The sequence below is a fragment of the Choloepus didactylus genome, chromosome 2, assembly GCF_015220235.1.
Source record: "Choloepus didactylus isolate mChoDid1 chromosome 2, mChoDid1.pri, whole genome shotgun sequence".
NCBI lineage: Eukaryota > Metazoa > Chordata > Mammalia > Pilosa > Megalonychidae > Choloepus > Choloepus didactylus.
The window spans coordinates 147,241,231-147,268,046 of record NC_051308.1 but is presented as its reverse complement, the minus strand read 5'-3'; the positions used below and the strand labels follow the sequence as shown (position 1 = coordinate 147,268,046).

General features: G+C 38.9%; 2 protein-coding genes across 8 annotated transcripts in view; one reads left to right on the top strand and one right to left on the bottom strand.

Moving 5' to 3' along the window:
- SLC44A3 (solute carrier family 44 member 3) overlaps window positions 1-16,379 on the top strand; it is a 90,250-nt gene extending 73,871 nt beyond the window's left edge. For 5 of the 6 annotated variants that reach the window (XM_037826588.1, XM_037826587.1, XM_037826586.1 and 2 more), the window contains 3 exons: window positions 11,616-11,753; window positions 13,738-13,974; window positions 15,126-16,379. In XM_037826588.1, coding sequence (XP_037682516.1) covers window positions 11,616-11,753; window positions 13,738-13,974; window positions 15,126-15,224 — 474 coding nt within the window. In that variant the 3' untranslated portion in view covers window positions 15,225-16,379. Of the gene's footprint in view, window positions 1-11,615; window positions 11,754-13,737; window positions 13,975-14,018 lie in introns of all 6 variants that reach the window. The other variant, XM_037826589.1, reaches the window with a different exon arrangement.
- A 254-nt stretch (window positions 16,380-16,633) lies between these two features.
- Window positions 16,634-26,816, bottom strand: part of CNN3 (calponin 3) — a 29,866-nt gene continuing 19,683 nt past the window's right edge. The window contains exons 1-7 of one of the 2 annotated variants that reach the window (XM_037826591.1): window positions 22,963-22,966; window positions 22,498-22,619; window positions 22,212-22,278; window positions 21,109-21,246; window positions 20,631-20,747; window positions 18,859-19,005; window positions 16,634-17,516 (exon numbers count right to left, since the gene is read on the bottom strand). In XM_037826591.1, the coding sequence (XP_037682519.1) occupies window positions 17,175-17,516; window positions 18,859-19,005; window positions 20,631-20,747; window positions 21,109-21,246; window positions 22,212-22,278; window positions 22,498-22,553 (867 nt within the window). In that variant the 5' untranslated portion in view covers window positions 22,554-22,619; window positions 22,963-22,966 and the 3' untranslated portion in view covers window positions 16,634-17,174. Of the gene's footprint in view, window positions 17,517-18,858; window positions 19,006-20,630; window positions 20,748-21,108; window positions 21,247-22,211; window positions 22,279-22,497; window positions 22,620-22,962; window positions 22,967-26,816 lie in introns of those variants that run through there. The other variant, XM_037826590.1, reaches the window with a different exon arrangement.

The window sequence follows — 26,816 nt, the reverse complement described above, 5'->3', positions numbered from 1 at the left end:
GTGAGACAGCTGAGGCCGAACGTCTTCAAGATGCATCTCAGTCCTCACATCTTGGTAGGGGCGGGGAAGGGCTTTCTGGGCCCGTTGGCCTCTGCCATGCTCACATCTTGCCTCCATCAAAGTAGCTACAAAAAAAGTTCTCTAGATCTGAAGAACACAAGGCTACCTGACGTAGCTCAGTGCCCAGGACCCAGAACCCATCCTGGTGCCCAGCTAAAGCTTAGACCTCCCACACATGTTTGTTAATTGGAAGAGTTTTGTGAGCACCAGCCCTGGGTTCATGCTTCTTTCTCACAGCTTTTAGCATCTGCTGAGAGTGGCAGGGAGGCGATAGAGTCCAAACAAACACAAGTTCAATGCCCGTTCTTGTTGACCCTGCTCTAACAAAACCTAGGACTGACTGCAAAGGAAACTGCTTTCTGAGCACAAGTGCCAGTAGACAGGGCAGGCTAAAATGGGAGGGTAGATAGTCTTTTGAAGCTTCAGAAAGAGAAGATCTGTAACTAGAATGAGCATCTTTACACAAATGCATTTTTCTTCTAAGAGAGTTTTTCACTGGCAAGTTTGACCAAGCTGTCATACAGGGTAATAGTTATTCCCAGTAACCAGTGACCTTTCCGTTTACTACCTGGCTATCTGTCAGTGGGCCTTTCTCATACAGCTTAGAAGGTCAGCTTTTGTTTCGACAACCCACACCCACCAACAGTGTGTTCAGGGAGGGACAGACGGCTGAGCTAAAATTATTTTCCCCAAATGTGCAATATATTAAAAGATGTAAACATTTCTATTTCTGCTCTCTATCTCCTTTTGACATTTCCTTACTCCTGAGCTTCAAGTCAGAGATGTGTCTATATTCTCTTCACCAAAGAACCAACCTTCAAAGGTTGATAAGCCATTTATTGAGTTTTTACTGTATGCCAGGCACGGTAGTGAGCATCTTACATACATGGTATAAGTTTATCCCCTCAGGGACTCTGTATTAGGTGAGTATTACCCGCATTGTGCACATGGAAACTGAGACCCACAGGTTGAAGAACTTACCTAGGATGAGAGCCCCATTCATTACCTGGAGGTCCATGTGACTCACGAGAGCCAGGGTCTTATTGGCTCCATTGTGCTCCCTGGAGATCTTGTCAAGACTGGGTAGGAAGAGAGGAGACCACTGATCTTCACTAGCCAGAATCCATGTTTGATCTTCTTTCTAATAAAGCCCAAAGTCAAAAAAACAGCAAAGCATTCTCTGTCCTCTGCATTTGCCATTTCACAGGCCCACACATTTAATGCTGCCTTACACAAGACCAGAGCTCCCTTCTGGCTTACTCATTTCTTCCCCTGATTATGCACAATTCAAAAGAGATTTAATGTGTGTGCACACACTCTGTAAATGGAAAAGGCTTGTTGGGTGAGAGCGGCCATTCCTGCACAGTCCTGTGTCCTGAACTTGCCAATCATTAAGAATCATGTTGGGTTTTTTTGCACATGTGTGTGTGGTTTTTCTCATTGAAACCACAGAGCTTCGCTAGCAGATCAGTGAAGGGTCCAGTTCAGCAAGATGTGTTTGCCTGATTTGGCTTTTTCTAGCTTGGTGAAGGAAGACGTTTGTCTTACACAAAGAGCTCAGGCTGGGACAACCTGATTCATAGCCCATTTTTGTCACCTTTGCCTGGTCAGTTGGCCTATTGGGCTTTCTGTTTCCTCATCAGTAAAATGAGAGGGTTTTCCTAGGTGATGTCTGGGGTGCCTTTTGATCCTAATATTCAGCTGAAGGAACAAACAAACGAATCCATTGAATCTGGGCTTCATATGAGAAATGTACTTATTATCTGGCAGATGTTCTTGGTTTGCCAGAACAGCTTACTTTATCCACTTAACAAACAATAGCCCTGTGGAGAGGGTGGGCATCTGGAAGGGCATTTAAGCAGAGGGAACAACATCTGCAGCAGAGGAACAGTGAAGGGCCCTGCAGAACAATGCAGGACGCAGGTGGCACGGAGCAGGCAGGTGTGTGAGGTGGCAGTGCTGAGCGCTTCCTGAAGAAGCTACCACTACTCAGATGCACACACTGTCATCATCAAAGAGGCTGTCAGTGGCCAAAACTCTGACAAAGTTAGAGCAGTACTGAAATGAACAGAAACAAGGACATGTGGAGAAAGTCTGAGAGGGCCCAGCTTAGGCATAGACAATGACTAAACTTGAAACAGTGTTAATGGAAAACTACAAAACACTGCTGAAAGAAATCAAAGACCTAAATAAATGGAAGGACATTCCATGTCCACGGATTGGGAGACTAAATATTGTAAAGATGTATCCAAAATGATGTACAGATTCAATGTAATTCCAATCAAAATTCTAACAGCCTTCTTTGCAGAAATGGAAAACCCAATCATCAAATTTATATAGAAGGGTACGGGGACCTGAATAGCCAAAAACATCTTGAAAAACAAGAATATGTTCAAAGACTCACACTTCCTGATTTTAAAATTTATTACAAAGCTGCAGTATTCAGAACAGTTTAGAACTGGCGTAAGGACAGACATATAGACCAATGGAATAAAATTGAGTCTTCAGAAATAAACCCTCACATCTCTGGCCAATTGATCATTGACAAGTGTGCCAAGTCCACTCAAGGGGAAAGAATAGTCTCTTTGACAAATGATGCTGGAGAAACTGAATATTTATATTCAAAAGAATGAAGGTGGACCCCTGCTTGACACCATATACAAAAATTAACTTAAAATGGATCAAAGAACCTAGATATAAGAACCAAAACTATAAAACTCCTAGAAGAAAAAATAAGGAAAATCTTCAAGACCTTGTGTTAGGTAGTGGTTTCTTAGACTTTATACCAGAAGCATGAACAACAAAAGAAAAAATAGATAAATTGGACTTCATCAAAATTAAAAACTTTTGTGCTTCAGAAGACTTCATTATGAGAGTAAAAAGACAACCTACACAATGGGAGAAAATATTTGGAAACCACATATCCATAAGGACTTAATGTCTAGGATATATAAAGAAATCTTACAACTCAACAACAAAAAGACAACCCAATTAAAAAATGTGCAAAAGATTTGAATAGACATTTCTTCACAGAAGATATACAAATGGTCAAAAGCACTTGAAAAGATGTTCTTTTCATTAGGCAAATATAATCAAAACCAAAATGAGATACCATATCACACCCATTAGAATGGCTACTCTTAAAGAAACAGAAAACTAAGGTATTGGAGAGAATGTGGAGAAATAGGAACACTCATTCGTTGTTGGTGGGGCTGTAAAATGTTGCAACCACTGAAGAATACAGTTTGACAGTTCCTCAAAAAGTTAAGTATATAATTACCATATGACCCAGTGATCCCGCTTTTAGGTATGTATCTAAAAGAATTGAAAGCATGGACCCGAACAGATATTTGCACACCACTGTTCATAAGGGCATTATTCACAGTTGCCAAAATATGGAAGCAACCCATGTGTCCATCAAAAGATGGATAAACAAAATGTGATGTATACACACAGTGGAACATTACATCGGCTGTAAAAAGGAATGAAGTTCTGATACGGCAACATGGATGAAGCTTGAAGACATCATGTTGAGTGAAATAAGCCAGGCACAAAAAGACAAACACTGTATGATCTCACTGAATATGAAATAATTAGAGTAAACAAACTCATAGAGTCAGAATCTAGAATATGGGTTACCAGGGGACAGGGTGGGGATAGGGATAGGAAGTTAAGGCTTAAAGTATACAAGGTTCCTATTTGGAAGGATGGAACTGTTTTGGTAATGAATGGTGGTGATGGTAGCACAACATTGTGAATATAATTAATGGCACTGAAATATATATCTGAATGTAATTAAAAAGGGAAATATTGGGTTGTATATATGGTAACAAAAATGTAAAAAATCCATGGAACTGCACTACACTGTGAACCCTAAGTTAAACCATGGACTATAGTTAATAATACAATTACAAAAATGTGCTATCATCAATTGTAACAGATGTCCAACGTCAAAGTCAGGTTTTAATAAGGTGGTAAAAAGGAATCCTGTATTTTATGCATGATTGTTCTCTAATAAAAAAATGTAAAGGGTTTCTGTTTGGGGTGATGGAAATATTTTGGTAATGGATGGTGGTGATGGCAACACAACATCGTGAATGTCATTAGCACCACTTAATTGTATATGTGAAAGTGGTTAAAATGGAAAATTTTAGGTTATGTATATGTCATAGAATAAAAATTTTAAAAAACCATAGAACTGTACAACACAAGCAGTGAACCCTAATGTATACTATGGACTACAGATAATAGTACAATTATAATAATATTGTTTCGTCAATTTTAACAAATATACCTCACGGATGCAAAGTGTTAATAATAGGAAAACTGTGTGTGTGTATGAGGGGGTGGGGAGGAGTAATATGGGAACCCTTTATTTTCTACATGCTTTTTCTATAAACCCACAACTTCTCTAATAAAAATAATAATTTTCTAAAAAAGAACATACAACACACAATGTTAAAAAAGAACACTGTAGCCTCTTAATGTTTTTCATAATAATTTTAGAAACATTTTTTAGAGGCCTTAGTCTTTTGTTTGAAGGTTCATTTGTCTGAAACTCAGATAGTCCTTCAATTTTAGTTTCGTTTCATTTTCTGTTGATGACATCAAATTGAAATTAGTACTTTTGTAAAAAAATCCATAGGGAGTATGGTTCCACTTTTATAACTTGTGTTCGTCTATTCATCCATCCTTCCTTCTGTCTGTGTATATCCACAGAGAAATGTTGGGGTAAGGTCCATGTGATGTTTTCCATGCTGACTTCCGAGTGGTGGGAATAGAGTGGTTGTCTTGCTTTCTTCTTTGTCTCTTTCCATGTTGCTGGATCTTTTATGATGAGTATGTATCGTTTCATGGGAACAATTAAGTCATTATGCTAAAAAACATAAGCAAAAGTAAATAAAAATAAGTAAAGGAGCCTGCGCAGCCCTGCCCGCAGCAGTGGGCCCCTCCCTCCACCCAGCCCGACCTTCAGGGGCCTGGCAGGTTCTGCTACTTGCCATCTCGCTGGACTTTTGCAGCCCGGTAACCAGTGAATTCCTGAATGGATCTGAACAGTGAATGCAAAGTCCTGGGAGGCCCGGAGGCTGTTTGTTCACCGCATGTGTTTGTGATAAAAACAGCTCGAGATGGAACTGGTTTGGGGTGGTTTCTGTGAGTTTTACTGTAGGTCCAGGGAAGGAACCTGGACCTACGGGGTGGTATCTGGGCTCGGATTTCACTGCATTTCTTTCAGTTCTGAGGAAAGTATGAATACCAGTGTTCTTTATTCCTCATCCAGTTTCTCAAGTTTGTTTTAGTAGTTCTTGCTTTATTTTGAGTTAATAAATATCAGAACTTTGTTAGGAAGGTATTCCAGAAATAAAGCTGACTATTCATAGCATGGTTTTTGGCAAATACCTCCCCTCCTTTACAGAGGGAAACTCTGTTTAACTTTTTGAAGAGTCAACAGAACCTCAGGTTCACAGTTCCGCCTGCCACCAAAAGAAGAAACCGCTTCAGTTTAGGGGGAGGACAAACGTCTGCCCTCGATTGATGGACAGAGGGCTGAACTGTGCTGGCTCAGGCTTGGCTTCAGGAGCAAAAATGTTTTTTCTGCATAAAAACGGCGGTTAACATTCTTGGATAACTCTCCAAGTAAATTAAAGAGGTAATTTGGCTTTTCTGTTACCTTAACGTACACTTAAGTCTCTCTCATTTTTCTTCAATAATTAGAATTTCCTGGAAGATGGGAATAATTATACCTGCAGTGATTATTTCACAGAGTTGTGGTGAAAAACTCATGAGATCAAATGAGAATACATGAGGTGAAAAACTCATGAGATCAAATGAGAATACATGAGGGTGCCTGGTCCACTATGAAACGCTACAGAAAAATAAAGCGTCTCTCACGCTGAACTTCAGAGCCAGTGGCCATCTTTTACAGGCAAAGAAATGGGGGCACCTGAGAAGTGACATTACTTGCTGCAAGCCTCCCAGCAAGTCTTTGCAGGCAACGTGATTGCAACCCAGCCTCTCCCTAGTAAACCATCCTGCTGCATCCTTGGCTGTTTTTAATGATATATCTCATGAGAGAACTGCTTTATTATTTTGTAGCTTTTGGAAGGAGAAGCACAAAGTACAGCCCAAAGTAAATGTTTTGCTTCAGATGGATCTGCCTGAGTCAGGAGCCACCTCCACGTAAGCGTGAAGAAACATCAGCAGCACGTGCATGACAAGGGCTGTGCCACTTAACGACTCTGTGCTTCAGTTTCCTCAACTACCTCCGGGGGTTGGGGTCCTTCAGAGGATTGGATGAGGCATGGCATTTAGGGGCATCTATCACAGAGCTGGCATATAGTGGGCACTCAGTGAATGCTTGCTATCGTTGTTGTTTAATTTTTTTTTTTCCTGCCCAGCTGATATAATCCCCACACATCCGCCTGCACACAGAAGAAAAGAAAAATGCCACAGACAAATTAGGAAGCTCCTATCAGGTCTATTTGGAGTCATCATGCGGCATCTCTTGAGGTGGGGGTGGAGGGGAGGGTACCGCGGAAATGTTGCAATTCCTAATACTCATAATTTCTCCCCAGAGGAGAGCTCATTTACTTTGGGCTTGGCCTGCTTGTGACTGCTAATGGCACGGATGTGCTCCACAGGTGGGTGGTCACACAGCATTTATGCACAACTCAAACGGAGGCCCACAGGCATTGTGGAGGTGCCTTGGGGGCTCCCCAAAGGCTCAGGTGGCAGTGCTGGGCTGTGGCTCAGTGGAGAGGATGATGAAGGCAGATCTGCCCTGAGCTTCCACAGGGCAGCCTGGGAGAGCTTTCAGAAGCACAGGCTGGAAATCCCAAGTGCTTCTGAAACTTTCTGTTGTTCCCCTTGTTTCGTGGAGTGGTATACCTCAGCCCCACCTGATCTGCCTCTGTGACTCCTCCAGACTCATTTCCCACTTCAGTGACTCCTCCAGATCCATTTCCCACATCACTAATCTGCTCGGCCCCACCAGTCCCTGCAACACATTCACGTTCACACCTCAGATTCTCCGTGGGCTCCTGCTGCTGCCTCAACCCGCTGTTCCTTCATTCCCTGCCAGAGATAGCCGACATGGGGACCAGCTCGAAAGCCTCTCTTGTGCTCCCTCCTGAACCCCACCCCCATGCTGCCTCCTTTCCTGCACTGCCAGCTTGTGGTCCTGTTGGACTCTGGTCTCACATTCACATTTGTGTGATAGTTAATTGTTTACAAGTCCTCACGGCCATGCAGGACCCTCCTCATTTGTGGATCTTCCCTCCATACTCCCCTAAAGCCTGTGACATTCCCTGATGGACAGTCCAAGGAAAGTCTGAAAACCAGTCAGCCCACGACTAGACGGAATCTTTAATCCCAGGCACAGGAATGAGAATTGGAAACTCGTGTTGATGTGCCACCAGGGTCAAGTTGGGAAATCTTCTTTGTATCTGTTGTGTGTTTTTATAGGTTCAGTGTCAAGACACAGAATATCCACTTGTTTTTGTGACTTTAAAGAAACATGCACACTGAATTTTGCCTGGTAATGAAGTAAAAGGATGATTACTGCTACTCTGGTTTGCTTGCATAAAGATTAGCCTTCAGGATCTCCTGATTCACTTTCACAATCAAAAAAACAGTTCCTGATCCTTATTATATCTAGTCCTTTCTACATATTAAGGTCTGCAGATTACCCTAACATGTTCACACCAAGTTCTGTCAGTCCAAGTGAATACAAATGCTTAGAACAAGAACTTAATATGGAAAATTTGTTAGCCCATCTTCCAGCTGCCTGACAAGGAAGCAACTTCTATTCAAAATAGGTATAAATTAGCTAATGCTGAAACTGCAGAAATTTTCACTCCATATCCTGTGTCTTGAGTGTTGCTTCCCTCCTCCAATTATTCATTCAGACATTAATTCTAGGTCTCTCTGTCATACTCCGGCTTGACTCTTGCGGTAAAATGCTAGTGGTATAGTAACTGCAGAAAGGCATATATAATTTCCCTTTCAGAGTGGTTTTAATGCCTTCTTTCAGCCAGCGTGATACATAAAAGAAATGATAAATGGTATGGGCTCGAAAAATCTGCGGAGTCAGCGATTTCAAGTGAAACTGCCATTTTAACCACTAATCATTTTAGCCAGGAAGCAAAATCTATTTGTATTGCTTATGAGAGATGGTGTTAAATTGACTACCAGACAGCAATCTGCAGGACAAGGAATTCCCACAAAAACTGTATTTCCCCATACGAATCAGGAAATACACTAAGCATCTCGGTTTAGAGGGGGAAGTGGTGGAGTGATAGGCTGAGGATACAGCCCAAAGGAAAAGAGAGAGGAGAGGCGAAAAAAAGGGCTGAATGGCACATGATGTTGCTGCCTGTTGCAAAGCAAGACCACAGTGGGGACTGGACTATGGTCTGCAAAACAAATCCTGCCCTGTCCTGTATCCCTGTGAGAACAAGGGATGGAAGCCTGGGGATAAAGAAACCACAAGTTCTTTCCACACCTCCTCAGGTGCTTGAATAATTGCCTCTGTGTTTCACCAGTTGTAAATTAGGTCATCTTTGATGAGGTCTAGATGATAATAACCACCTTTTATTACCTACTTCTTATGTGCCAGACCCTTTGCTAAATGCTTTATAGGGAGTATGTTCTTTATAATCTTCCCAACATCTCTTAGCAGTAGGTGCTATAACTCACTTTGTAGATGAGGAAATTGAGGTCTTAGAGAGGTTAAATGATTTACCCAAGACTGACAACCAGTCAGTGGTGGAACTGGGATTTGAACCCAGACATTCTGGCTGCAGAACCTGTGCTTACCTTAACCACCAGGCTTTTAAGTTGCATTTTGTCCTCTTGAAAATTGGTAGTGTAATGTACAGAAGGTTAGAATAAAAACAAAGTTCTCTGCCTCACTGATTCACTGTGAGACCTGGGGAAAATACCCTTGATCTTGGTTTCCAGTCTACAAAAGTACAATGATGTCATTCCTAACCCACCTATTCTACAGATATGTTTTGAGGCTTAATGAATTGGTCAACAGGGCTCTGAAGCCTTGGATGATGGAAGATGCTTAAAGAAGATGAGCAAATGTGTTCCCACATCCCTACCCTAAGACTCAAACCCCTAAGTTGGAGCAACTTTCCACCCAGTAGCCTGTTTGGGATTTTAAGAGCAAATTTCACATGCATTCTCTGTAATTCATAAACCAGAAGTTGCTTAAGTGATACATAACTTTGGGGTGGGTGTGATGGAAAATTTTTGGTAATGGATGTGGTGATGGCATTACAACACTGTGAATATAATTAACAGAACTGAATTATATATTTGATTGTAGTTAAAAGGGGAAATTTTAGTTTGTACATATGTTACTAGAAGAAAAAATTTTAAAAACTGTCCAACACAAACGGAACCCTGATGTACACCATGGACTACAGTTAATGGTACAATTATAGCAATATTCTTTTATCAAGTTGTAACAAATGTACCACGTCAATGTAGTGTGTTAATAATGGGGGGGGGAGGGAGTAGATGGGAACTCAGTATTTTCTGCATGATTTTTCTGTAAACCTACAATTTCTCTAACTTAAAAAAAAAAAAAAGAAAAAAAACCAGAAATTTGGTGTAGAATACCAGTAAAAGGCATTTCTGCAAGGTCTTCATTAGACAACTGACTGGGAATGTTCCCTCTGAGGCAACCATGGTGCCTTGTGGGGGAGAGGCAGTTACCCAGTCTTTTGTCTTTCAGAGCCAAATGTTCCTCTTTAGTTGGCCCTGGTGAAGAGGGAGTTTGGTAAATTGAGTCAGTTACTTCTACTCTCTAATATCACACTTGCTTACTCTTTTCCTCCTTCTGCCACTTCTTCTACATCATTGGAGATGGGGATCTGGATTATGCAATAGACTCCCAATTGGTTTCCTTTCAATGTATTTGAATGGGCACATGAAAAAACTAATTTGTATATTAATGTATAAATAAGCAATGGGTCATATCCCTTCCTTCCCAACATCAAACCTTCATCCTTTATCCAAGACAAAAGACTTGTCTTTTTCAGCAAAAAGAATGACAACAACCTAAGCAGGTAATAAAAGTTTCCAGTGTATTTTCTCAGTAAACTTATAAATTCTTTGTTAATAACTTCCGTGCAAGTGGAATTTTTTAAGTTTTCAAGGGACGTATAAAAAGTAAATGGTTTTGAAATTATCATATAGTCACAAGGGAAAGAAATTTTGGAAAAACGACCCCAGAAATCTTCTCATGTGAACATAAATATACACCCATCCGCACACAAAGTCAAATGAGTAATCCCATTTCTGGAAAAGCATCCAAAAAAAATTATCCAAAATCAGGAAACTAATATTTTTTTAATGCATAGTTTTTTTATAATAGCAAAATATTTGAAACAAATCTAAATATGCCACAGATAAATACACACACAAATGCAATTGATAGAATATATACTTACTAAAAATAGATTATAAAAGCCATGTAACAACATGAAAATGCTTATTATAGTATATAAAGGGGAAAAAGCCAAATATATGAGGATGCTGGTTGCACTGTTTAAATTGTTTCATTTCTAGAATTTCTACTCTGTGTTTTCTACTCTGCCTCTTCATTTTTCATGCCTTGTGTCTCTCTTCCTTTCATTATCTCCTTAGCATATTAAACATATTCCCTTATGTCACATCACTCTTAGGGGATACCCTCTTCCGTTTGTGATGTGCTTCCTTTCCTTTGATCTTCTGTAAAGTTTGCCTCTGAGAGCTTCTTCATCTCCAGTTGGGATTGTTCTCTGTGGGAACACACTATTCCCTTAGCCTAGGGAAATAATGGTTTTGCTTTGCCTCTGCCCAGAGCCTAGTTGTTTCAACGATTCTTGACCAGTTTTATGTTAATTTCTCAGTAGGTTTAAGGAGCAGGGTTTCCCATGGATCAGGTTAAATGAATTCCTTCCTTTCTCAGAGTACCTCTTAGAGTATCTATTCATGACCCCAGGCAGATGGTGCTTTTCTTTACCAGTTTCTGGGGATGTTTGGTGGAGTTTGAAATTGAGCATGAATCCCAAATTTGTGCAGGGAACTTGGTTCCAGTTCTCTACTTGCAAGGGCCTGAGTATTATATCTTATCCCTAAGGGGTTAAATCCTCACTCCCCAACCCCTAAACTAATTCCAAACCCTATGAGCTTTTTGGTTCAGCTCTTGCCAATCACTAGAGCATACATTGTGTTTCTGGAACTTCCTCTCCTGTCCTCAAATTCTGCTGTGCATTAAAAGTAATTTATGTTTTATCCATCATTTCCATTTGATTGTAGTAGGGCATTCCATCCTCCATGCTGATCAGACATACTTAAATTTATCTTTTCCATTCACTGCGACTATATGAAAATACATGTGCTTATAATCAGAGACTGGAAGAGACTGTGAAAACAAAATGATTTGTTATGGGTAGAGGTGGCGGATTTATACTAACTTTTTCTCTATTTTGCAAGTTTATTGCCATATTGTCATTAAAGTAATAATTGTATGAATCATATTTTGAACTATTTTTTTTCAGAATGCATATACTACAACTGCTATTAATGGGACAGATTTTTGTACATCCACAAAAGATGCACACAAAATCTTATCCAAGAATTCAAGTCATTTTACATCTATTAACTGCTTTGGGGACTTCATAATTTTTCTAGGAAAGGTAAGATGTCTTCATGAAAATAACAAAGAAACTTGGGATCCGAAAATTGAGCCATGTAACAAGCTTTGGAAGGGAACTAAGATTTCTTGAGTATTTGGTCTATGGTAGATGTGCTACATTATCTCATTTAATCCCCAAGCCCATTAGGTCTCCCTGTTTTGCAAATGAAGAAACTGCTGTTGAACAACTTGTCCAGGATCTAACAATAGGTAGAAGAGACAGGATTTTAATCCTAGTCTTGCTGTGTCACCCATGATCAATCCTCTCTACCATTCTGATTTCCCATTTCTTCTCTGTCATGTTGAAAATGAAAACACTGCTAAACTCAAAATGGATGGGTTTTGTGGGTGTTTTTGTCATAAAAATACATGGAAAGAAGTATTGAAACTTGAGATTTGTACATTGTATATGGCATTAAGTCCATAAATGAAACACAATTGTTAATATCCTAAATGAAGCCAAAGACGTATTTCTATTGTTATCTGAAATAATTTTTTTCAAGGAAAGAACATTTCAGAGCTAGTCACCTGCTCCAACAATATCTCTTGGTGTAAAGGACAGAACCCTCGTTTTCCAGTCTTTAACAATTCTGAAACTCAGTTTTCTAATCTTTAAATTAAAGATAAAACATGCCCTTTCTTGGTTGGAGGAAGATTAAAGTGGTGTGCCAGCCCCTACTTCACCATGATTTGAGTTAGGTTCTTTACCATGCCATACAGAGTGTCTTCCCTTGTAGTTTTCACCCACTGGGCCTAATTCTGCACATCTGAGTTTGCTGATCACACTTCCTCTTGACTGCCTTTCCAGTTCTTGACCTTCCAACCAAGTCTTCTGTGATCGAAGCTGAACACTATTGCTTCTTTTCACCCATTCCTATACTCAACATGAATATCAGAGCCTTTGATGATTCCCCAAAGTGAACAAGATCTTGTCTCCATTTGTGACCTGGCCAATGCTAAATATGGGGATTCTTAGCTCATCATTTAGGATTTTGTGCTTTTGTGGCCTTTGATGTATGCCTGGTTAGCTGTCAGTAACAAGTTACAACCTGCTTGCATGGCACAGGTGTGTGTTAATTGCATCTATTTATCACCCAGCTGGGACCCAGAGACATCTCATATCATAGTAGCTCTAGAAGTTCAAAATGATTATGCCTCTCAGAACAGTCTAACTTAAGTTGTAGTTGTATTTAGTGGGTATTGTTTCAGTTCACTTGGTAGAATAATAGGTGACAGGTCTTCTAATCACTATTTACAAAAATTTATGGAATAAGGTTTCATCTTTAGAATAGATTTTTTATTTTAAGAAGTAATTCATTTTCCCATAATTCCCATATAATTGCTGTTGAGCATGTGATAGGGATTCTTTGGTTTTCTGAATGAAGTAGCTTTCATTTTTGTGGACATCTGGGGCAATGGGAGCCCCAAATGGGCTCCATTACATGTGTTAAAAAATTAAGACACATTATGGCTGTAATCATGTTCCTGGAAATATAATAATCATGTATAACAAAAGCCGGGAGTAATCTTATTATCTCCACACACCAGCATTAGAAAACCCTTCCTCTCTGATCCCCAGGGTAAAACTAATCACCTATTAAACCATAGTATATCCACTTAATGGATTATTGAGCTGTTTTTTAAAAAATGCTGTTTATAAAGTATCTTTTAAATGGAAATACTATGGCATTAAAAGTGAAAAAAAAACTAAAATTGTGAGGTATTATATTTATATAAATAGGAAAACTATGCATAGATTAAACAATAGAGCACATACTCCCCAAATTGACTGGGGTTTCTTTTGGTGTTAAGAGCTTCTCGTTTTTTTTTCTTTCTACTTCACTGTACCAAACTTTCTATGACAGCATTCTTTGTGATAGGGTACACATGCATGCACATATATGGAAGTATTATTTGTAACGGACAAAATATTCCCAAATATTCTAACCAATTATCAAGATTTTCAACAAACTTGTTTTGGACAGGCGTTGGTTGTGTGCTTCACTGTTTTTGGAGGACTGATGGCATTTAACTACAACCGTGCACTCCAGGTGTGGGCAATCCCTCTCCTCTTGGTGGCTTTTTTTGCCTACCTGGTAGCCCATAGTTTTCTATCTGTGTTTGAAACTGTGCTGGATGCACTTTTCCTATGTTTTGCTGTTGACCTGGAAACAAATGATGGATCGTCAGAAAAGCCCTACTTTATGGACCAAGAGTTTATGGTAAGCAAACATTTCATTTCCCGTTGCTGTTTCCCTCCTCACAGTCTCAAAAGTATTGATTTGAGAAGACTCACACGAAAAGGAGGCTAATACCCAGCCACATGTTCTCTTCTGGAGCATTCTGTGGGCTTCCACTATCACATGGTCTCAATGTCCTGAGATTTGGGCAAAATGTTCCAAGCCTGAGACCACCTCCCAGCTGAAACCTTCTGCCTGGAGTGAAGTTGGACAGAACTAATACACATCAGATGGATTTCTCAGTAGGAGCAGCACCAAACAACCCTGGATAGAACATGTTCTGGACACAGGAGCAGTCCAAATCGGTCTGTCCTTTTGGGTGGTCTGGAAGCTCATCAGTTGGTCTTTAGTTTCTCAAGTATTTTTGCATCCCCAACTGTCATGCCACACCCCTGTACTTTAGGGAGAGCATGGTCCAATGTAGACCAATCAGGTATGCTTTGCCCTTCTATGCCATTATTGACAGATCTGCAATTTTCAGGCCCTTCATGAACTAAGGAGCAGCCAGCATGACAAGCCACACCCTCTTGACATTCATGTCAGTGGAGCCGGCATCCTGCTTCTATCTGGAACAAACAGGCAGCTGTTTCCAACAGCTTTTGCAACACAGTTGTTGCTTATTTGCCTTATCCTGTGTAGACAGGGATATTGTAACAGCTGAATGAAGTCCCATCTCTTATTGTCTGGCTCAAGTGATGTTTTAATAATTTGCTTTCATCCTGTTGCCATAAAACTTAGGTGTTAAAACCCCTTTGCTTTAAACATAACATTGAAGCATTCTTCAGTTGAGTCAGGTACTGAAGTTTAACAAGCACTTCTATAGTTTTACAATTAAATGTATTCTTCTCAGCCTTCTCCATAAAAAACATGTAACAAATACACTAGTATTTTGACTTATTTGTATGTTTTCCAAAAAAATGTTTCTGATGGTAGTATCCTGGTAATCTTTCCCTGATTTATATTTTTCTGGTTAAAAATCAGTTTTGGAATCTATACCCCAAAATATTTTCATTCAGCAAGGAAAACTTTTTTAAAGATTCAAATTCCATGAAATGAAAAGGCCCCAAAACTCCTAGTAATGGTTGCCAACAATGCAGATGTTTAACACTGGTCTCATTTCTTTTGTTATTCAGAGTTTTGTAAAAAGGAGCAACAAATTAGCCGATGCACAGAGAGACAAGAACTCATTAAGGAATGAAGAGGGAACAGAACTTCGGCCTATTGTGAGATAGACACTCATGAGATATTTGTACCTGGAAAAAGTTTCCTTCTTAGAGGAACCACTTACAGAATAAATGATTAGGCCTGATGTGGACCCTAGTCTTCCCCATTGCTTTGGTAACTACTGTTTGACTAAGTTACAATACTGGAACCACCAGCTGGAACAGAAAACCTCTTTTAAGACCATGTTTATAGGGATCAATAAAAGAGCACAATATGTAGAGACTCACTTCAGGGCATAAGTGAAAAGGACACTCTTCACAACCAATAAATAAACCTTAAAAAATATTTTTTGTTAATAGAGATAATCTGGAATGTTGGTCAACTGCAGAGCAGGACTTGTCTTTATTCATACAATCCTGGAACTATGCTAATAGTTCCACTTTCACATTAATTTAGCTGGTAACTTTTCAAATTACAATTCTTAGATTTAGTGATAATAAAAACAGAAAATTTTAAACTCTCACCAGAAATACCACCTGAACTGGGCATGGCATAAAATGGAGACAGAAGTTTAACCAGATAAAACTTTGTTAAAATCACAAGGCTCTCTCTTACACATCAGCAGACATTCTGGAGGAGTCTCTTCAGCTCTCTGTGAGAACTGTCTGGAGGAAGACTATTTTATACTACTTATGCCTGGACCCCATCCCCAGAGATTTAGATTCAAATGGCCTGGGGTAGAGCCCCTTGTTGGGGCTTTTCCTTTTTCGGATTAAAACAAATAGAAACATTTTACATGTTAATTGACAGCCTCTCTTCAGTTAGAGGATCTGAAAGAATTACCCACCACATCCTCCTCTCCTAACAGGAGGACCCAACTTGTTTGGCATGGCAAGTAGTCAGATATGTAGCTTCCAAAAACTCCTCTTCAAAGGTAATTTAAGCTTATCCTTAACAAATGGAAATTAAGACTTTTTTCTTGCATAGCACTGTTGAAGTAACTCCCATGGTCTCCTTTAGGAGAGTCGTCTGAATCCTGCTGTCATTAGCTATGTGCAGTGGCAAGTACCTTACCATTTTTCTAAGCCTCAGTCGCTTTAAGCACAGAATATGGTGTTGTATGGAATTAAATAAAATAACATTAAAGTACTCAGGAAAGAGCAGCTTTTTGTTTTCTTAATCTGAATCTACTACCTATCTCAATAAAAGCCAGAAAATAATCAGCCTGTGGTTCATATGAATGTTCAAAAAAAATATTTATTTATAAAAAATACAATGGGATAAGTTTATGCTCAGAAATGCAGCAATAAATACAGTTGAAGGAAACAGAGCAACTCTACATGGATACATTGGCACAAACAGAAAGGGCAGATGCACCACCCAGACCTCAATGTCTGCAGCTGATTTTATACATGCTCCTTTAGAAACACCACTCCGTCAGCTTCGGGAAGAGAATGAATACACATATAATCACAAATGCACACTGATCATGACTTTATTTAAAAATTAGCAAACAATACTGTAAAAACATTGATATGTAAATTCCTAAAATGCTGCATCTTAGATTTAGTTGGTAAAAACCACATTTAGCTATAAGCACGAGTTTAGTCTTCCATGTAGAAACCAGGTACTAAACTGTAAAAAAAAGAAAAACAAGAAAAAGAAAAAAGAAGCTTCCTATTGTCTGAAAATACCAGTTTAAGTAGAAGGTCGTAAAAATGCATAGATCTTTAATAAAAGAATTGGCTGTACAAGAGTACTCCCCTTTCACAGTATTCCTTTTTACTTCATATGCAAGTTATTGGTTATGCTGTATGATTTAACTGTTACAGCACTAAAAGGCAACTATTTAGGGAAGAGGCAGAAAAAGGAAAAAGGAATGTATGTAAGGCAATATTTCTTTCAGGTACAATAAGCATAATAGTGTTTTAGGAAGACAGGATAAAAATTACTCAAGGCTAGCTTGGTTCTCACTGAGTAAAAACAATGGACTAAATACTGAGCTCCTCTCTGTGTATCTAATAATCAATGCCTTGGTCCCCATACTGGTAATCTCTGGGGTAGTCATCTTGGTACTCGCCATGATACTCATCGGGGTATTCTGCCTGATAATCGCTATCACTGATTTCTGACCCATTTGTTCCTGTTCCTTGGCTTCCATTGTGAATGACGGGTTCTGTTGGAGCAGCACAGTATTTGGGATCATATACTTGCCGCCCAAGCCCGTACACACTCATGCCTTTCTGGGAAGCAACCTTGTTGGTACCCATCTGTAGAGAAATTGTCGAGTTGTCCACGGGTTGTAGCGTCAGCTTCTGATCATAGATGTCTCTTCTGGTACCCGGTGCTAACATTCCCGCCTGGTATGAGACCATGATATAAAAGTTACAACAGAAGCTAAAATCTATTCTTGTGACTATTTTATAACTTATGAAATTCACACTGAATGTGAGCATTAATACAGTAACTTTCATTTGGTTCAGGGGTAAAGGTAGCTTACCAAAATATCCTGACACCAAATCGCTCTTATGAATATTCAGTGGCTTTTGAGCCAGGTCCAACTTCCCTTCAAATCCCTTGCTCTGTTATAAAATTGCTATGTGGCCTCAAGCAAGTTAACTTACTTTTACTTTTAGGTTTTTTTGTATACAAAATGGAGATAATACTACCATTTATGAGGATTTGACATAAAGAAAGTAAAAACAAAGCAAAATCCTGGCACACATAAAAGTTACATTTAAATGTCTATCATTACCATATACACTATCCAGATTACCAATTTCAAAAGCTTGTAATACATTCAACAAAACTTATGCTGAGCAGTCCTGAAGGACAAGAGTCTCTCAAAGGCTCCAAGACACAACGAGCACACTTCCAAGACACTCCAAGACATACTTTCCAAACAGCTACTTCTTTCCTTTAGAGTACAGTCACTAGGACCTCATTTCTCCATTATGATGTCAAGCACTGACAGCTTTAAAGTCAGTAAAAGAGCAAACCTGAGTGGCAGTTATGAGATACAATGCCACATATGGCAGGACATGTTCCATAAGGGGCAATCAGCAACAACAAATCTCATCTTGGGATCATTAAGAAAAAGGTTTTTTAAACCCTACCCTCACCCCACCTCACTTTTGTGGGATGTGAAACCTGTCGGCGCTCCTAATTATTGGAACTGCCTTTTTAACAAGGAAATACTTCTATCTTGGGCATGGTCTCAGGATACTGGCATTTTTACCATATTGGATCTTCTCTCAGCTTATATTTATGTATTTAATAGGAATGCTAGTTAAATAGCTCTTAATAGAATACCAGAAAACTTTATGTCTAAGTTTCCTAGGAATTAAGGGCTCCTTTAAAAAAAAAAAAAAAAAAACTAACTAGAAGCATTTAAATGAGCATTACTTGAATTTAGAGCAATACTACTATATGAAACTTACCCTTTTTCTTCTGGGTAGGTAGAAAGGCCAGCTGTTCTAACTGCCAACAAAAACCATGCACTGTGCCTATCTGCATTACTATAGAAAAGGTCCTTTGATTCTTTTGCTTTCTCAGCAAAATCTACTTTCCTGAAGAAATCTACTCTAAATGCTTGATACAAAAAATACCTACTTTGAATTTAATTCATAAGAATAAGCTGAGTGCAAATTAAAAATAGCCCTTCTGTACACACTGCTATAAACATAAAAAAGTATTGCTCACCTGACTGGCTCCTTTGTTCGTGCCCATCTGCAGACTAATCGTGGTCTGGTCAAAAGGTTTGTCAGTTTGCATTTTGGGATCATAGAGATGCCTCCTAGTCCCATAGGCTGTCATGCCTGCCTGGCTGGCACATTTGTTGGTTCCCATCTTTTAGGTTAAAAATAAAATGCATTAATTATCAGAAGTCAACACAGAGAAATGTTACTGTATTGGTTTTACTGAAGAGATGGAGGAGAGGGACACAATTGACAAGTCCCCTCCTGTGCTGAGGCTCTTACCAGCTAGACAGAAAATCTCTAGGTTTTACAAAGGAATTTCAAGGTGTTTACTTTCAAAATAAAAGTTTCAAGAAATGCACTGGACATAAAACCTCATAGGATAAGTAAACATATATAAACATGCATCCATATAGAAGATGGATGGAAACACAAAGTTGTAACAGTGGCAGGAATATGAATAATTTCCTTCACCGTCTTCCCTTCTACCATCTGTAGCACAGACAACCACATGAAGGGACACAGCTTCAGCCATTTAAAGGGACAGAAGCCATCTCGGGCTGGGCAATATGCCTCTCTACTCCAGCTATGCTTTGCATAAAATGTGAAAGTGAATACCAGGCGTCTTCTCTGGGAGCCTTGGAGGCAACTTCACGTTTCATCAAAGTTGCCAAATTTCCATGGGGAAAGAACTACATTCTGTTCTGCACACATTCATGTCACTGGACATAGTAGGGGAGGAAGAATGAGGAATCTGAACTCTGCCACAGTAAAACCCCAGGGTTCACAGGACAATCATTAACTTCCCTGCTCCCATCGAGAACAGGGCTTCAGGACCAACCAGTACACCCTGTTCTACTCGCTGGGAACACATTTCTACTATTGGCTTTCTTCCTTAAAACCAGATTTATTAAAGGAAAATTTTACTACCCAAAGTAAAATCTGCTCATTGGGGAAGATTCAGAAAACACATATAGGCAAAAAAGAAGGGGAAAAAAACCCCACTGTAATCCCACCATCCATTCATTGTAAACATTTGTGTATTCCTTCTAGCTCTTTTGCCTTTCGTGAGGATATATATCTATAGATACACAAATATATACCAAATATATGTCTTTTCAAACTCTTGAGTCTAATGTTTACATACTAGTTCCTTTTATGGAATTATTAGAATTTAGCCAACTGAATACTGTTTGGAAATTTAGGTTTCCAATTTTTTACTGATAAAATTTTATACTGCATAAAAATAAATCCACTTTACATAAACTCAGTAAAAAGATAAGCATTATATCAAGCAGGGATCAAATAGTAAAGCCCATTGCATACTGGATATTTAGGGCATTTGCAAAGGTATTTTTGTGACACTCTCCAGGGGATCACAGGCAGGGAGGGTAGAGACAGGATACCAAACTAAGTATTTCCTAAGACTTAAACTGACAAATTCTAAAAGAGTCTGGGTGCTGAATCATGCTTTACTTCTATGAATAAATGACTTTTGACATTGAGGCTTTGTAAAACTGCCTCATTTGGTCAATAACTTTCAGGAATTTATAAAGTACATTTTCTTCAAAAACAGTATGATTAGAAAAATTTCCATTTTCTGGAGAAATAATTATTAAGTCAGGTGGCAGGCCTCAGGTTTCTTGTAAAACCACTGTCATTGTCTCATGGGCTTTAAATGGACAAATTTTATATACAGTATACCCATCTCAAAAATCTACATTAATACCTTCTGTATTTATGCGTGACTTAATGACAATCAGCACCATTACTTACCTGCAAGCCAATTACACTTTGGCCAGCTTTTAATTTTCCTTCATCAAAACGTCTTGTTTGTTTTTCTGCGTACTTAACGCCAATGTCAATGGTTGTATGGAATCCTTTCGTCTTAGCCTAGATGGAAACATATACAGTAACTGAAAAGCAACACTTACAAGGAGATTTTGCTGACAATGCTTTACAAAAGGAATAAAAGAGAAATGATACTGTCCACGGAGGAAGGCTTCACTAGGTAAGACCCAAAAAGTAGAAACATATTTAAGGCTATTCAGTAACACAGAACTAAAAAAAAATTACGAATTCTGATTAACCAGTATGAGGCAGCTGATTTAGCAGCCTTCCCAAATGCTAATAATTACAGAAGAGGCAGAGCTCTCCTCACCTGGTCTGAGTCTCTGGGACAGTACGAGTGCAGTTCATCACCAACGTGATGGGGAATTTTTTTTTTTAAGCAGCCATTAAGTCACATACTTACCAGACCTGCTAGAGCCACCAGCGTAGTCTGAACTTGGGTCATGTTTCCATTCTCAAAAAGATCATTTGCTTCAAATATGTCATGTGGCTTCATACCATAAGCCTGAATAGCTTTAATAAAGTTGCCAATATTCTCCAACTGTGAAAGAAAACAGTCATCTCACTTTGGAGCTAAATATTGACATAATACTCAAAAATTCTAAGTCTTCATGACTAGTTTACAGAAGCCAGGTAGAAAGCTACTTGGCAAGGATTCTTGACTAGACACATACTAAGCACAATTTTCTCTGGAAAAGGAAAGAGGAAAAGAGAGACAGTATCTTACTGTGGACTATATAATGGTCTTTTTGATTCTTTTAAATATAAAAAGGCAACATTAAAAAGGCACCATCTCCCTTAAATGTTTTAAAGAATTCTGTGTTAGAGCTATACCCATGCCTGCAATTTTCTTTGTCAAAAGGTACATAATTACTTACCATCAATAAATTCATCATGTTTTAATTTTAATATCAAAATAAATTTGTGGTTAATAAATGTTCATTCTCTCATATCTCAAAACACATATGGAAAACCAAATATCCAATTTTACTTAGTTATACACATTCATGAATAAGACCATGCTTGAAACATGGTTCTCTCGTCAACCACTAATTGTTATATTCAATTCCTTTTTCCTCTTCTGTCTTTATGGACTAGGTTGTTTTTGTGTGTAAATGTGTCAAATCCTTTCTGAAAGTAGGTTCAATATGGCAAAACCTCTAAGCTAGACATCTAATAATCACAGAACTAATTCAGTAAGTAATATGGACACATTAAAAAGAACATGGCAATACCCTGGTTTAACTTCAGATCGTATTAATATTTTGCCTTTCATGAAAGATTTCCACGGAGAGGTCTTGCTTTGGCAGGGCTAATAAAAACAAAATAAATAAATAACAAGGCCAAAAAAAAAAAAAAAAAACACACAAGAAACCAAAATCCAACAGATAAAATATAGCCATGTACACAAATCTCTGTTTAAATGTCTATTTTAAAAATGGAATCAAGTTTTTGCTGTCTAAAGAGGGACCAACTAGAACCAGTGGTTGCTGGCGTGGCTGTTACCTGAGGCCAGTTTAAGGAGGACTCGTTGACCTTCTTCACTGAACCTGGCTGTAGTTTGTTTATGAGTCTGAAAAGAAAAATATAAGTGACACCTTATTTGTAGGTCACACGAAAACAGAGACTGGAATGAAGTTTGGTTTGGTCCATTTAACATCAGTAAAGGAAAGCATTAAAAATACTTGCATAACATCAGGGTTTGATTCACTGGACTGGCATGGAGGCAAAAACAGATGCCTGTGAAAAGGACTAGAAGGGCAGAGATGGACATGTGGGGGCCATGACTTACTCGCAGAGGATGATGCCATCTTTCAAGCCCAGCTGGAAGTTGGTGCCAATGCTCATGCCCGTCACCTCTTCTATCCAACTGCGAAGATCTTCTTCTGCCTGATGATCATACTTGGAAGCAATCTGAAATACAAGTTCACTCACTTTAGGGGCATTTCACTGAAGCAACAAAAACTAATGCCTTACCAAGGATTTGCTCTGCTTTTATTATCTGTTAAGACCTCAGCCAGAACATGCAATAAACTGCACTTGATGGACTTCATTGGCAAGCCTAACCTACTGTTACAGGTGAGTAACTTAAAAATGCTGGTTAAGACCTTATCACACAAAACTTTGAATAGCACATGGAAAGAAACTGGGATTAAGGAGAAGAAAATATGGATCAAGATAGGTCAGATTTCCATTCATGACACACCACAGGAAGTAATGATGGGGTATTACAATATGGCACTAGCCATGACTTAACCTTGTTCATGTGGTCTACATCCTATTAGACTCCTTAGAGGCAGGATAGGCATTTGATTCACTTTTGTACCCTTAGTAACTACCATGCAAACATTTCATAAAACTACAAGGAAATCTGTTAACATTTTACTTGGAGAATTTTACAATAAAGACAGCTTAACAACATAGTTGCTAAGCTATTAGACATGCTAAGCCTACCTGTTAAACTCAAGTTTTAAAAGACCTCTTCATAATGAGAAGCCCATAAACTTCAATTTAAAAATAACAATAAAAAAATTTAAACAAAATATTGTTAAATGCTCAAGTTCTTAAGCCATTCCTTGCCCTAGGTCCTTAAAGAGGTTGTTCAATCAGAGTTATTAAGAAAAACTCAGCTGGGAAGGAAAGATCATGTCTAGTTTTTCTTCTCATTCAGGACAGGTGAAAATGCCAATAACACATGGGCAGTGCCCAGGAGATAGAGAACAAGATGTTACCAGATCATGAGCTTGGGAGTCAGTTAACGCACTGCGCAAATGGAAGTGAAAGGAGAAATGTTTGCTCTCCACACAAAAATAATTAGGTTCAATTACTGTAAGAAAGGACATCATGACATTTTAGTCACCAGGGGGCCCTTCAAATTCCAGTCTCTACCAGTCCCAAAGGAACCAAGGGCAGCTGTGCAAAATGCCCAAGGTCCCCAGTGCAAGAGGACTAATTACCATGCTGCTGTCCTGAATGCAACCCATGGTCCCTTCCAAGAGGGAGATGGAGATGCCTCTGATCTGAGAGCGACCATGATGGATATGTAAGGACCTAGGCAGTTTACCTTTAAGTCACCCAACAGTGAAAAACAGCACTGGACCTTTCAGTGTCCGTTAATAGCCACGCCAGCCTTTGATACTTCCCAAGTGGAAAAAAAAAATTCCGTCTTCCAAGTAAAGTAAGTGGGAAACTCTACATTCATGTCACCCTCTCAGACCTTCACAATATCCCTGGGAACATAATTAGACTATTTCTTTGGCTGTTTTCAGTTACCACCATCCCACCCTCCCACCCCACCTCCAGGAGCTCTTCAAGGTAGGATGCAAATGATTTCAGCAATTACTGTGTCATTTAGGGAAACAGCAGTTTCCTGGTTCAATTTTTTTCCTCCAAAGTTAGAGAAATGGCTCTGCACCTTTGACAGAATAATGGATCATTTATTAAAGCATAGATTTATTTAACCAGAATTTCAACCAGAATTTCAAAAGGAAATTCAGTGAGTTAAAATTTTCATATTAGGATAACTGACACTGTGAATGTTTCACGGATCAAAATCTGGGCTCCAAGTTAGTTGATAAAAGATAGCTGTATGCACAATGTAAAGCTATGTATAATGGTCGCCTGCCTCACGTATCTCGCCAGCACTGGCTACATGGCATCTGGATGTGGGAAGGAGGGGGGAGGAGGAGGAAGTAGTGAGGCTGGAAGGTTTTGCCACAGGAACATATTTCGCCCCATAAGCAGGAAGCAGCTATAACTTCTATCATAGTTCAGATAAATATTCATGGATAATGTATCTCCCTCACCATATAAAGTATCTCCCTCACCATATAAAATATATCAATTTATATAGGGCACCTTTAGAAAATGGATTAAAATATTAAATTGGTAGAGAAATTTAAAAGACTTAACTACATTTCACCCTGCAGTCTTGTTCTAGGTGGCTAGAAAAAGAATTTCTTTATAAATTTGGGAGGTGGAGCCAAAGGGGATAGGGAAAGAAGAAAAGGAGAAAGTAGTACTCCTTAAGTATTAACTATGGAGAGCAACCTCTCATTATGAGTTGAAATTTTTTTTTCTAAAGCGAAGGCACTCTCAACTAGGAGATGCGTTTCAATAAGCCTAAAGAAAAATGTGATATGCTAAGATAGGAAGAGTTTGCCCCAGAAGGCCTGGCTCCACCCATCTTTTCTATGGTTAATTCATCTAACTTCTGATCCATTTTCTGTCTGTACAACAGAAAGGCTGAATTCAATGAGCCAACTAAGCTGCTTCCTACTCTAAATAGTTTAAACAAATTGGTCAATCACCAAAGATTCTAAAATTCTTTCTCCTCATTTTTCCAAATGTAGAGATGAAGTTATGTTGGATGGTTTGGGTTATTTGAGGGGGGTGGGGGTGAGGGGTTGTTAATTCTTATACCAAATGAGACCAATTACTATTTAGCCAGAAAAATATAAAAGCATATTTATGTTTCCTTTGTTCAAAATATGTCTGACAGATTCAGTGCCATGCCCCAAACCACAAATTGATTACAGATCTAACTTGAAGTAATCCTAGGAGGAAAGTCAGTGAGAAATTTTAATCTTCTCTGTTGGCAGTTCTCATCAAGCGAGGGATGTGATAGAAAAATCCAGGACTGGAGTCAAATGGACTGACTCTACCACTGACATTGTGAGGCAGAGCTCTGGACAGCTGGCTCACTTTCTGAGACTCACCCTAATAGCATGTGCACAGAAGAAATTCATAAGCACATACACGCAAAGTCATATGACCCCATGTAGTAAACTAAAAACGAAAACTAGGTTATGCATCCACATCAGGGTTTTGACTTAGCATTTTCCTTTAAATGAAGACACAGCAAGGATTTTTTCTACACAAATATTCCTAATATTTTTTTCTAATAAGTGAGCTTTCTTCGGTCAAACCAGCTAAACAGTAATCAAACTTGAGTATTGAGTGCTTGTAAAAAAAAAAAAAAAAAAAAAAAAAGTTTAAAATAAAAAAAAAATTCTTATGAACTCTTCTAGGAAAAAAATCTATTCCAAATTGTCTTGTAGGTCCTGGCTCAAAATTGTTCTATATGATGTAGGAATCCGAACTTTTCCTTTTAAAAGGACATCTGCATGCAGCCCAGGAAAATATAATTATGTTAACTACACAGGTTATTTTTAAACTGTTTTATATACATATCTTTTAAAATCAAGGGAGTGAAAAGTAAGCTTTGATAAATAAAATTTATTCATCATTTTCATCTAGAAAGCTTTCATTTCTGAACACTGGGGGAAAATGCTGACATTTTCTTCCTTGCAACAAGAAAATTAGTCTAAAAAATTATTTAATCTATACTCTTCTCATTAATGCCTCATGGAAATTTCATCCCAATTTGTTTCAAAACTACTCATTCTAAGTTATTCATAAACATCAATTTCCTTTTCTTCCTCAAGATTTTATACTTGACCTTCCCAAAATGTTTCCAAGCTACTTTCACACACTTTCTGCCTGGTTTTTTCAAATCCACAGCTTCCCCTTTCTTCACCAGGTACTGCCTCCCATTCCGAATCACCCACAAATTCTCCAACAGTGCCTCCAGCCCTCTTCAGCTCAAGGCACACACGCAGAACATTTGTATAGTACTCAGGTGCTAAGGGAATCATACGTATCTGGAGCACACCTGTGGGAGGTTTCTCACTGAAGCTCACCCATGTCCTCCCTCTCGCCAAATATAATTAAACAGTGAAGGAAACCATGACTAAGAAAAAAGCCTTCTGGGCATTTGGTCCAGCTGAGGGTCCTCCCTGCAGCTCAGTGTGCTGCCTAGTCCCGCTCCTGTGCCTCCGTCTTCAACTGCTCCTCCTGTCTTCCTGCATCTGGGTCCAGGTTCACCCCCAGGGGTGGCTTCAGCCTTCTGCTCTCTCTCGGCTCTCAGGACAGCTAAGAGCACCAGATTGGAGCCACCCTCACTGCAGCTCGACCCTTTAGCCCTCAATTTTTTTTTTACTTATATAATGATATTTGCTTGTTAAAAAGAAAGAAAGAAAAAAAATTAAATGGTGTAGAAGTTTACAGAGCATGTACTCTCATTGGGGGCGATATTGCCACCAAGGGGAT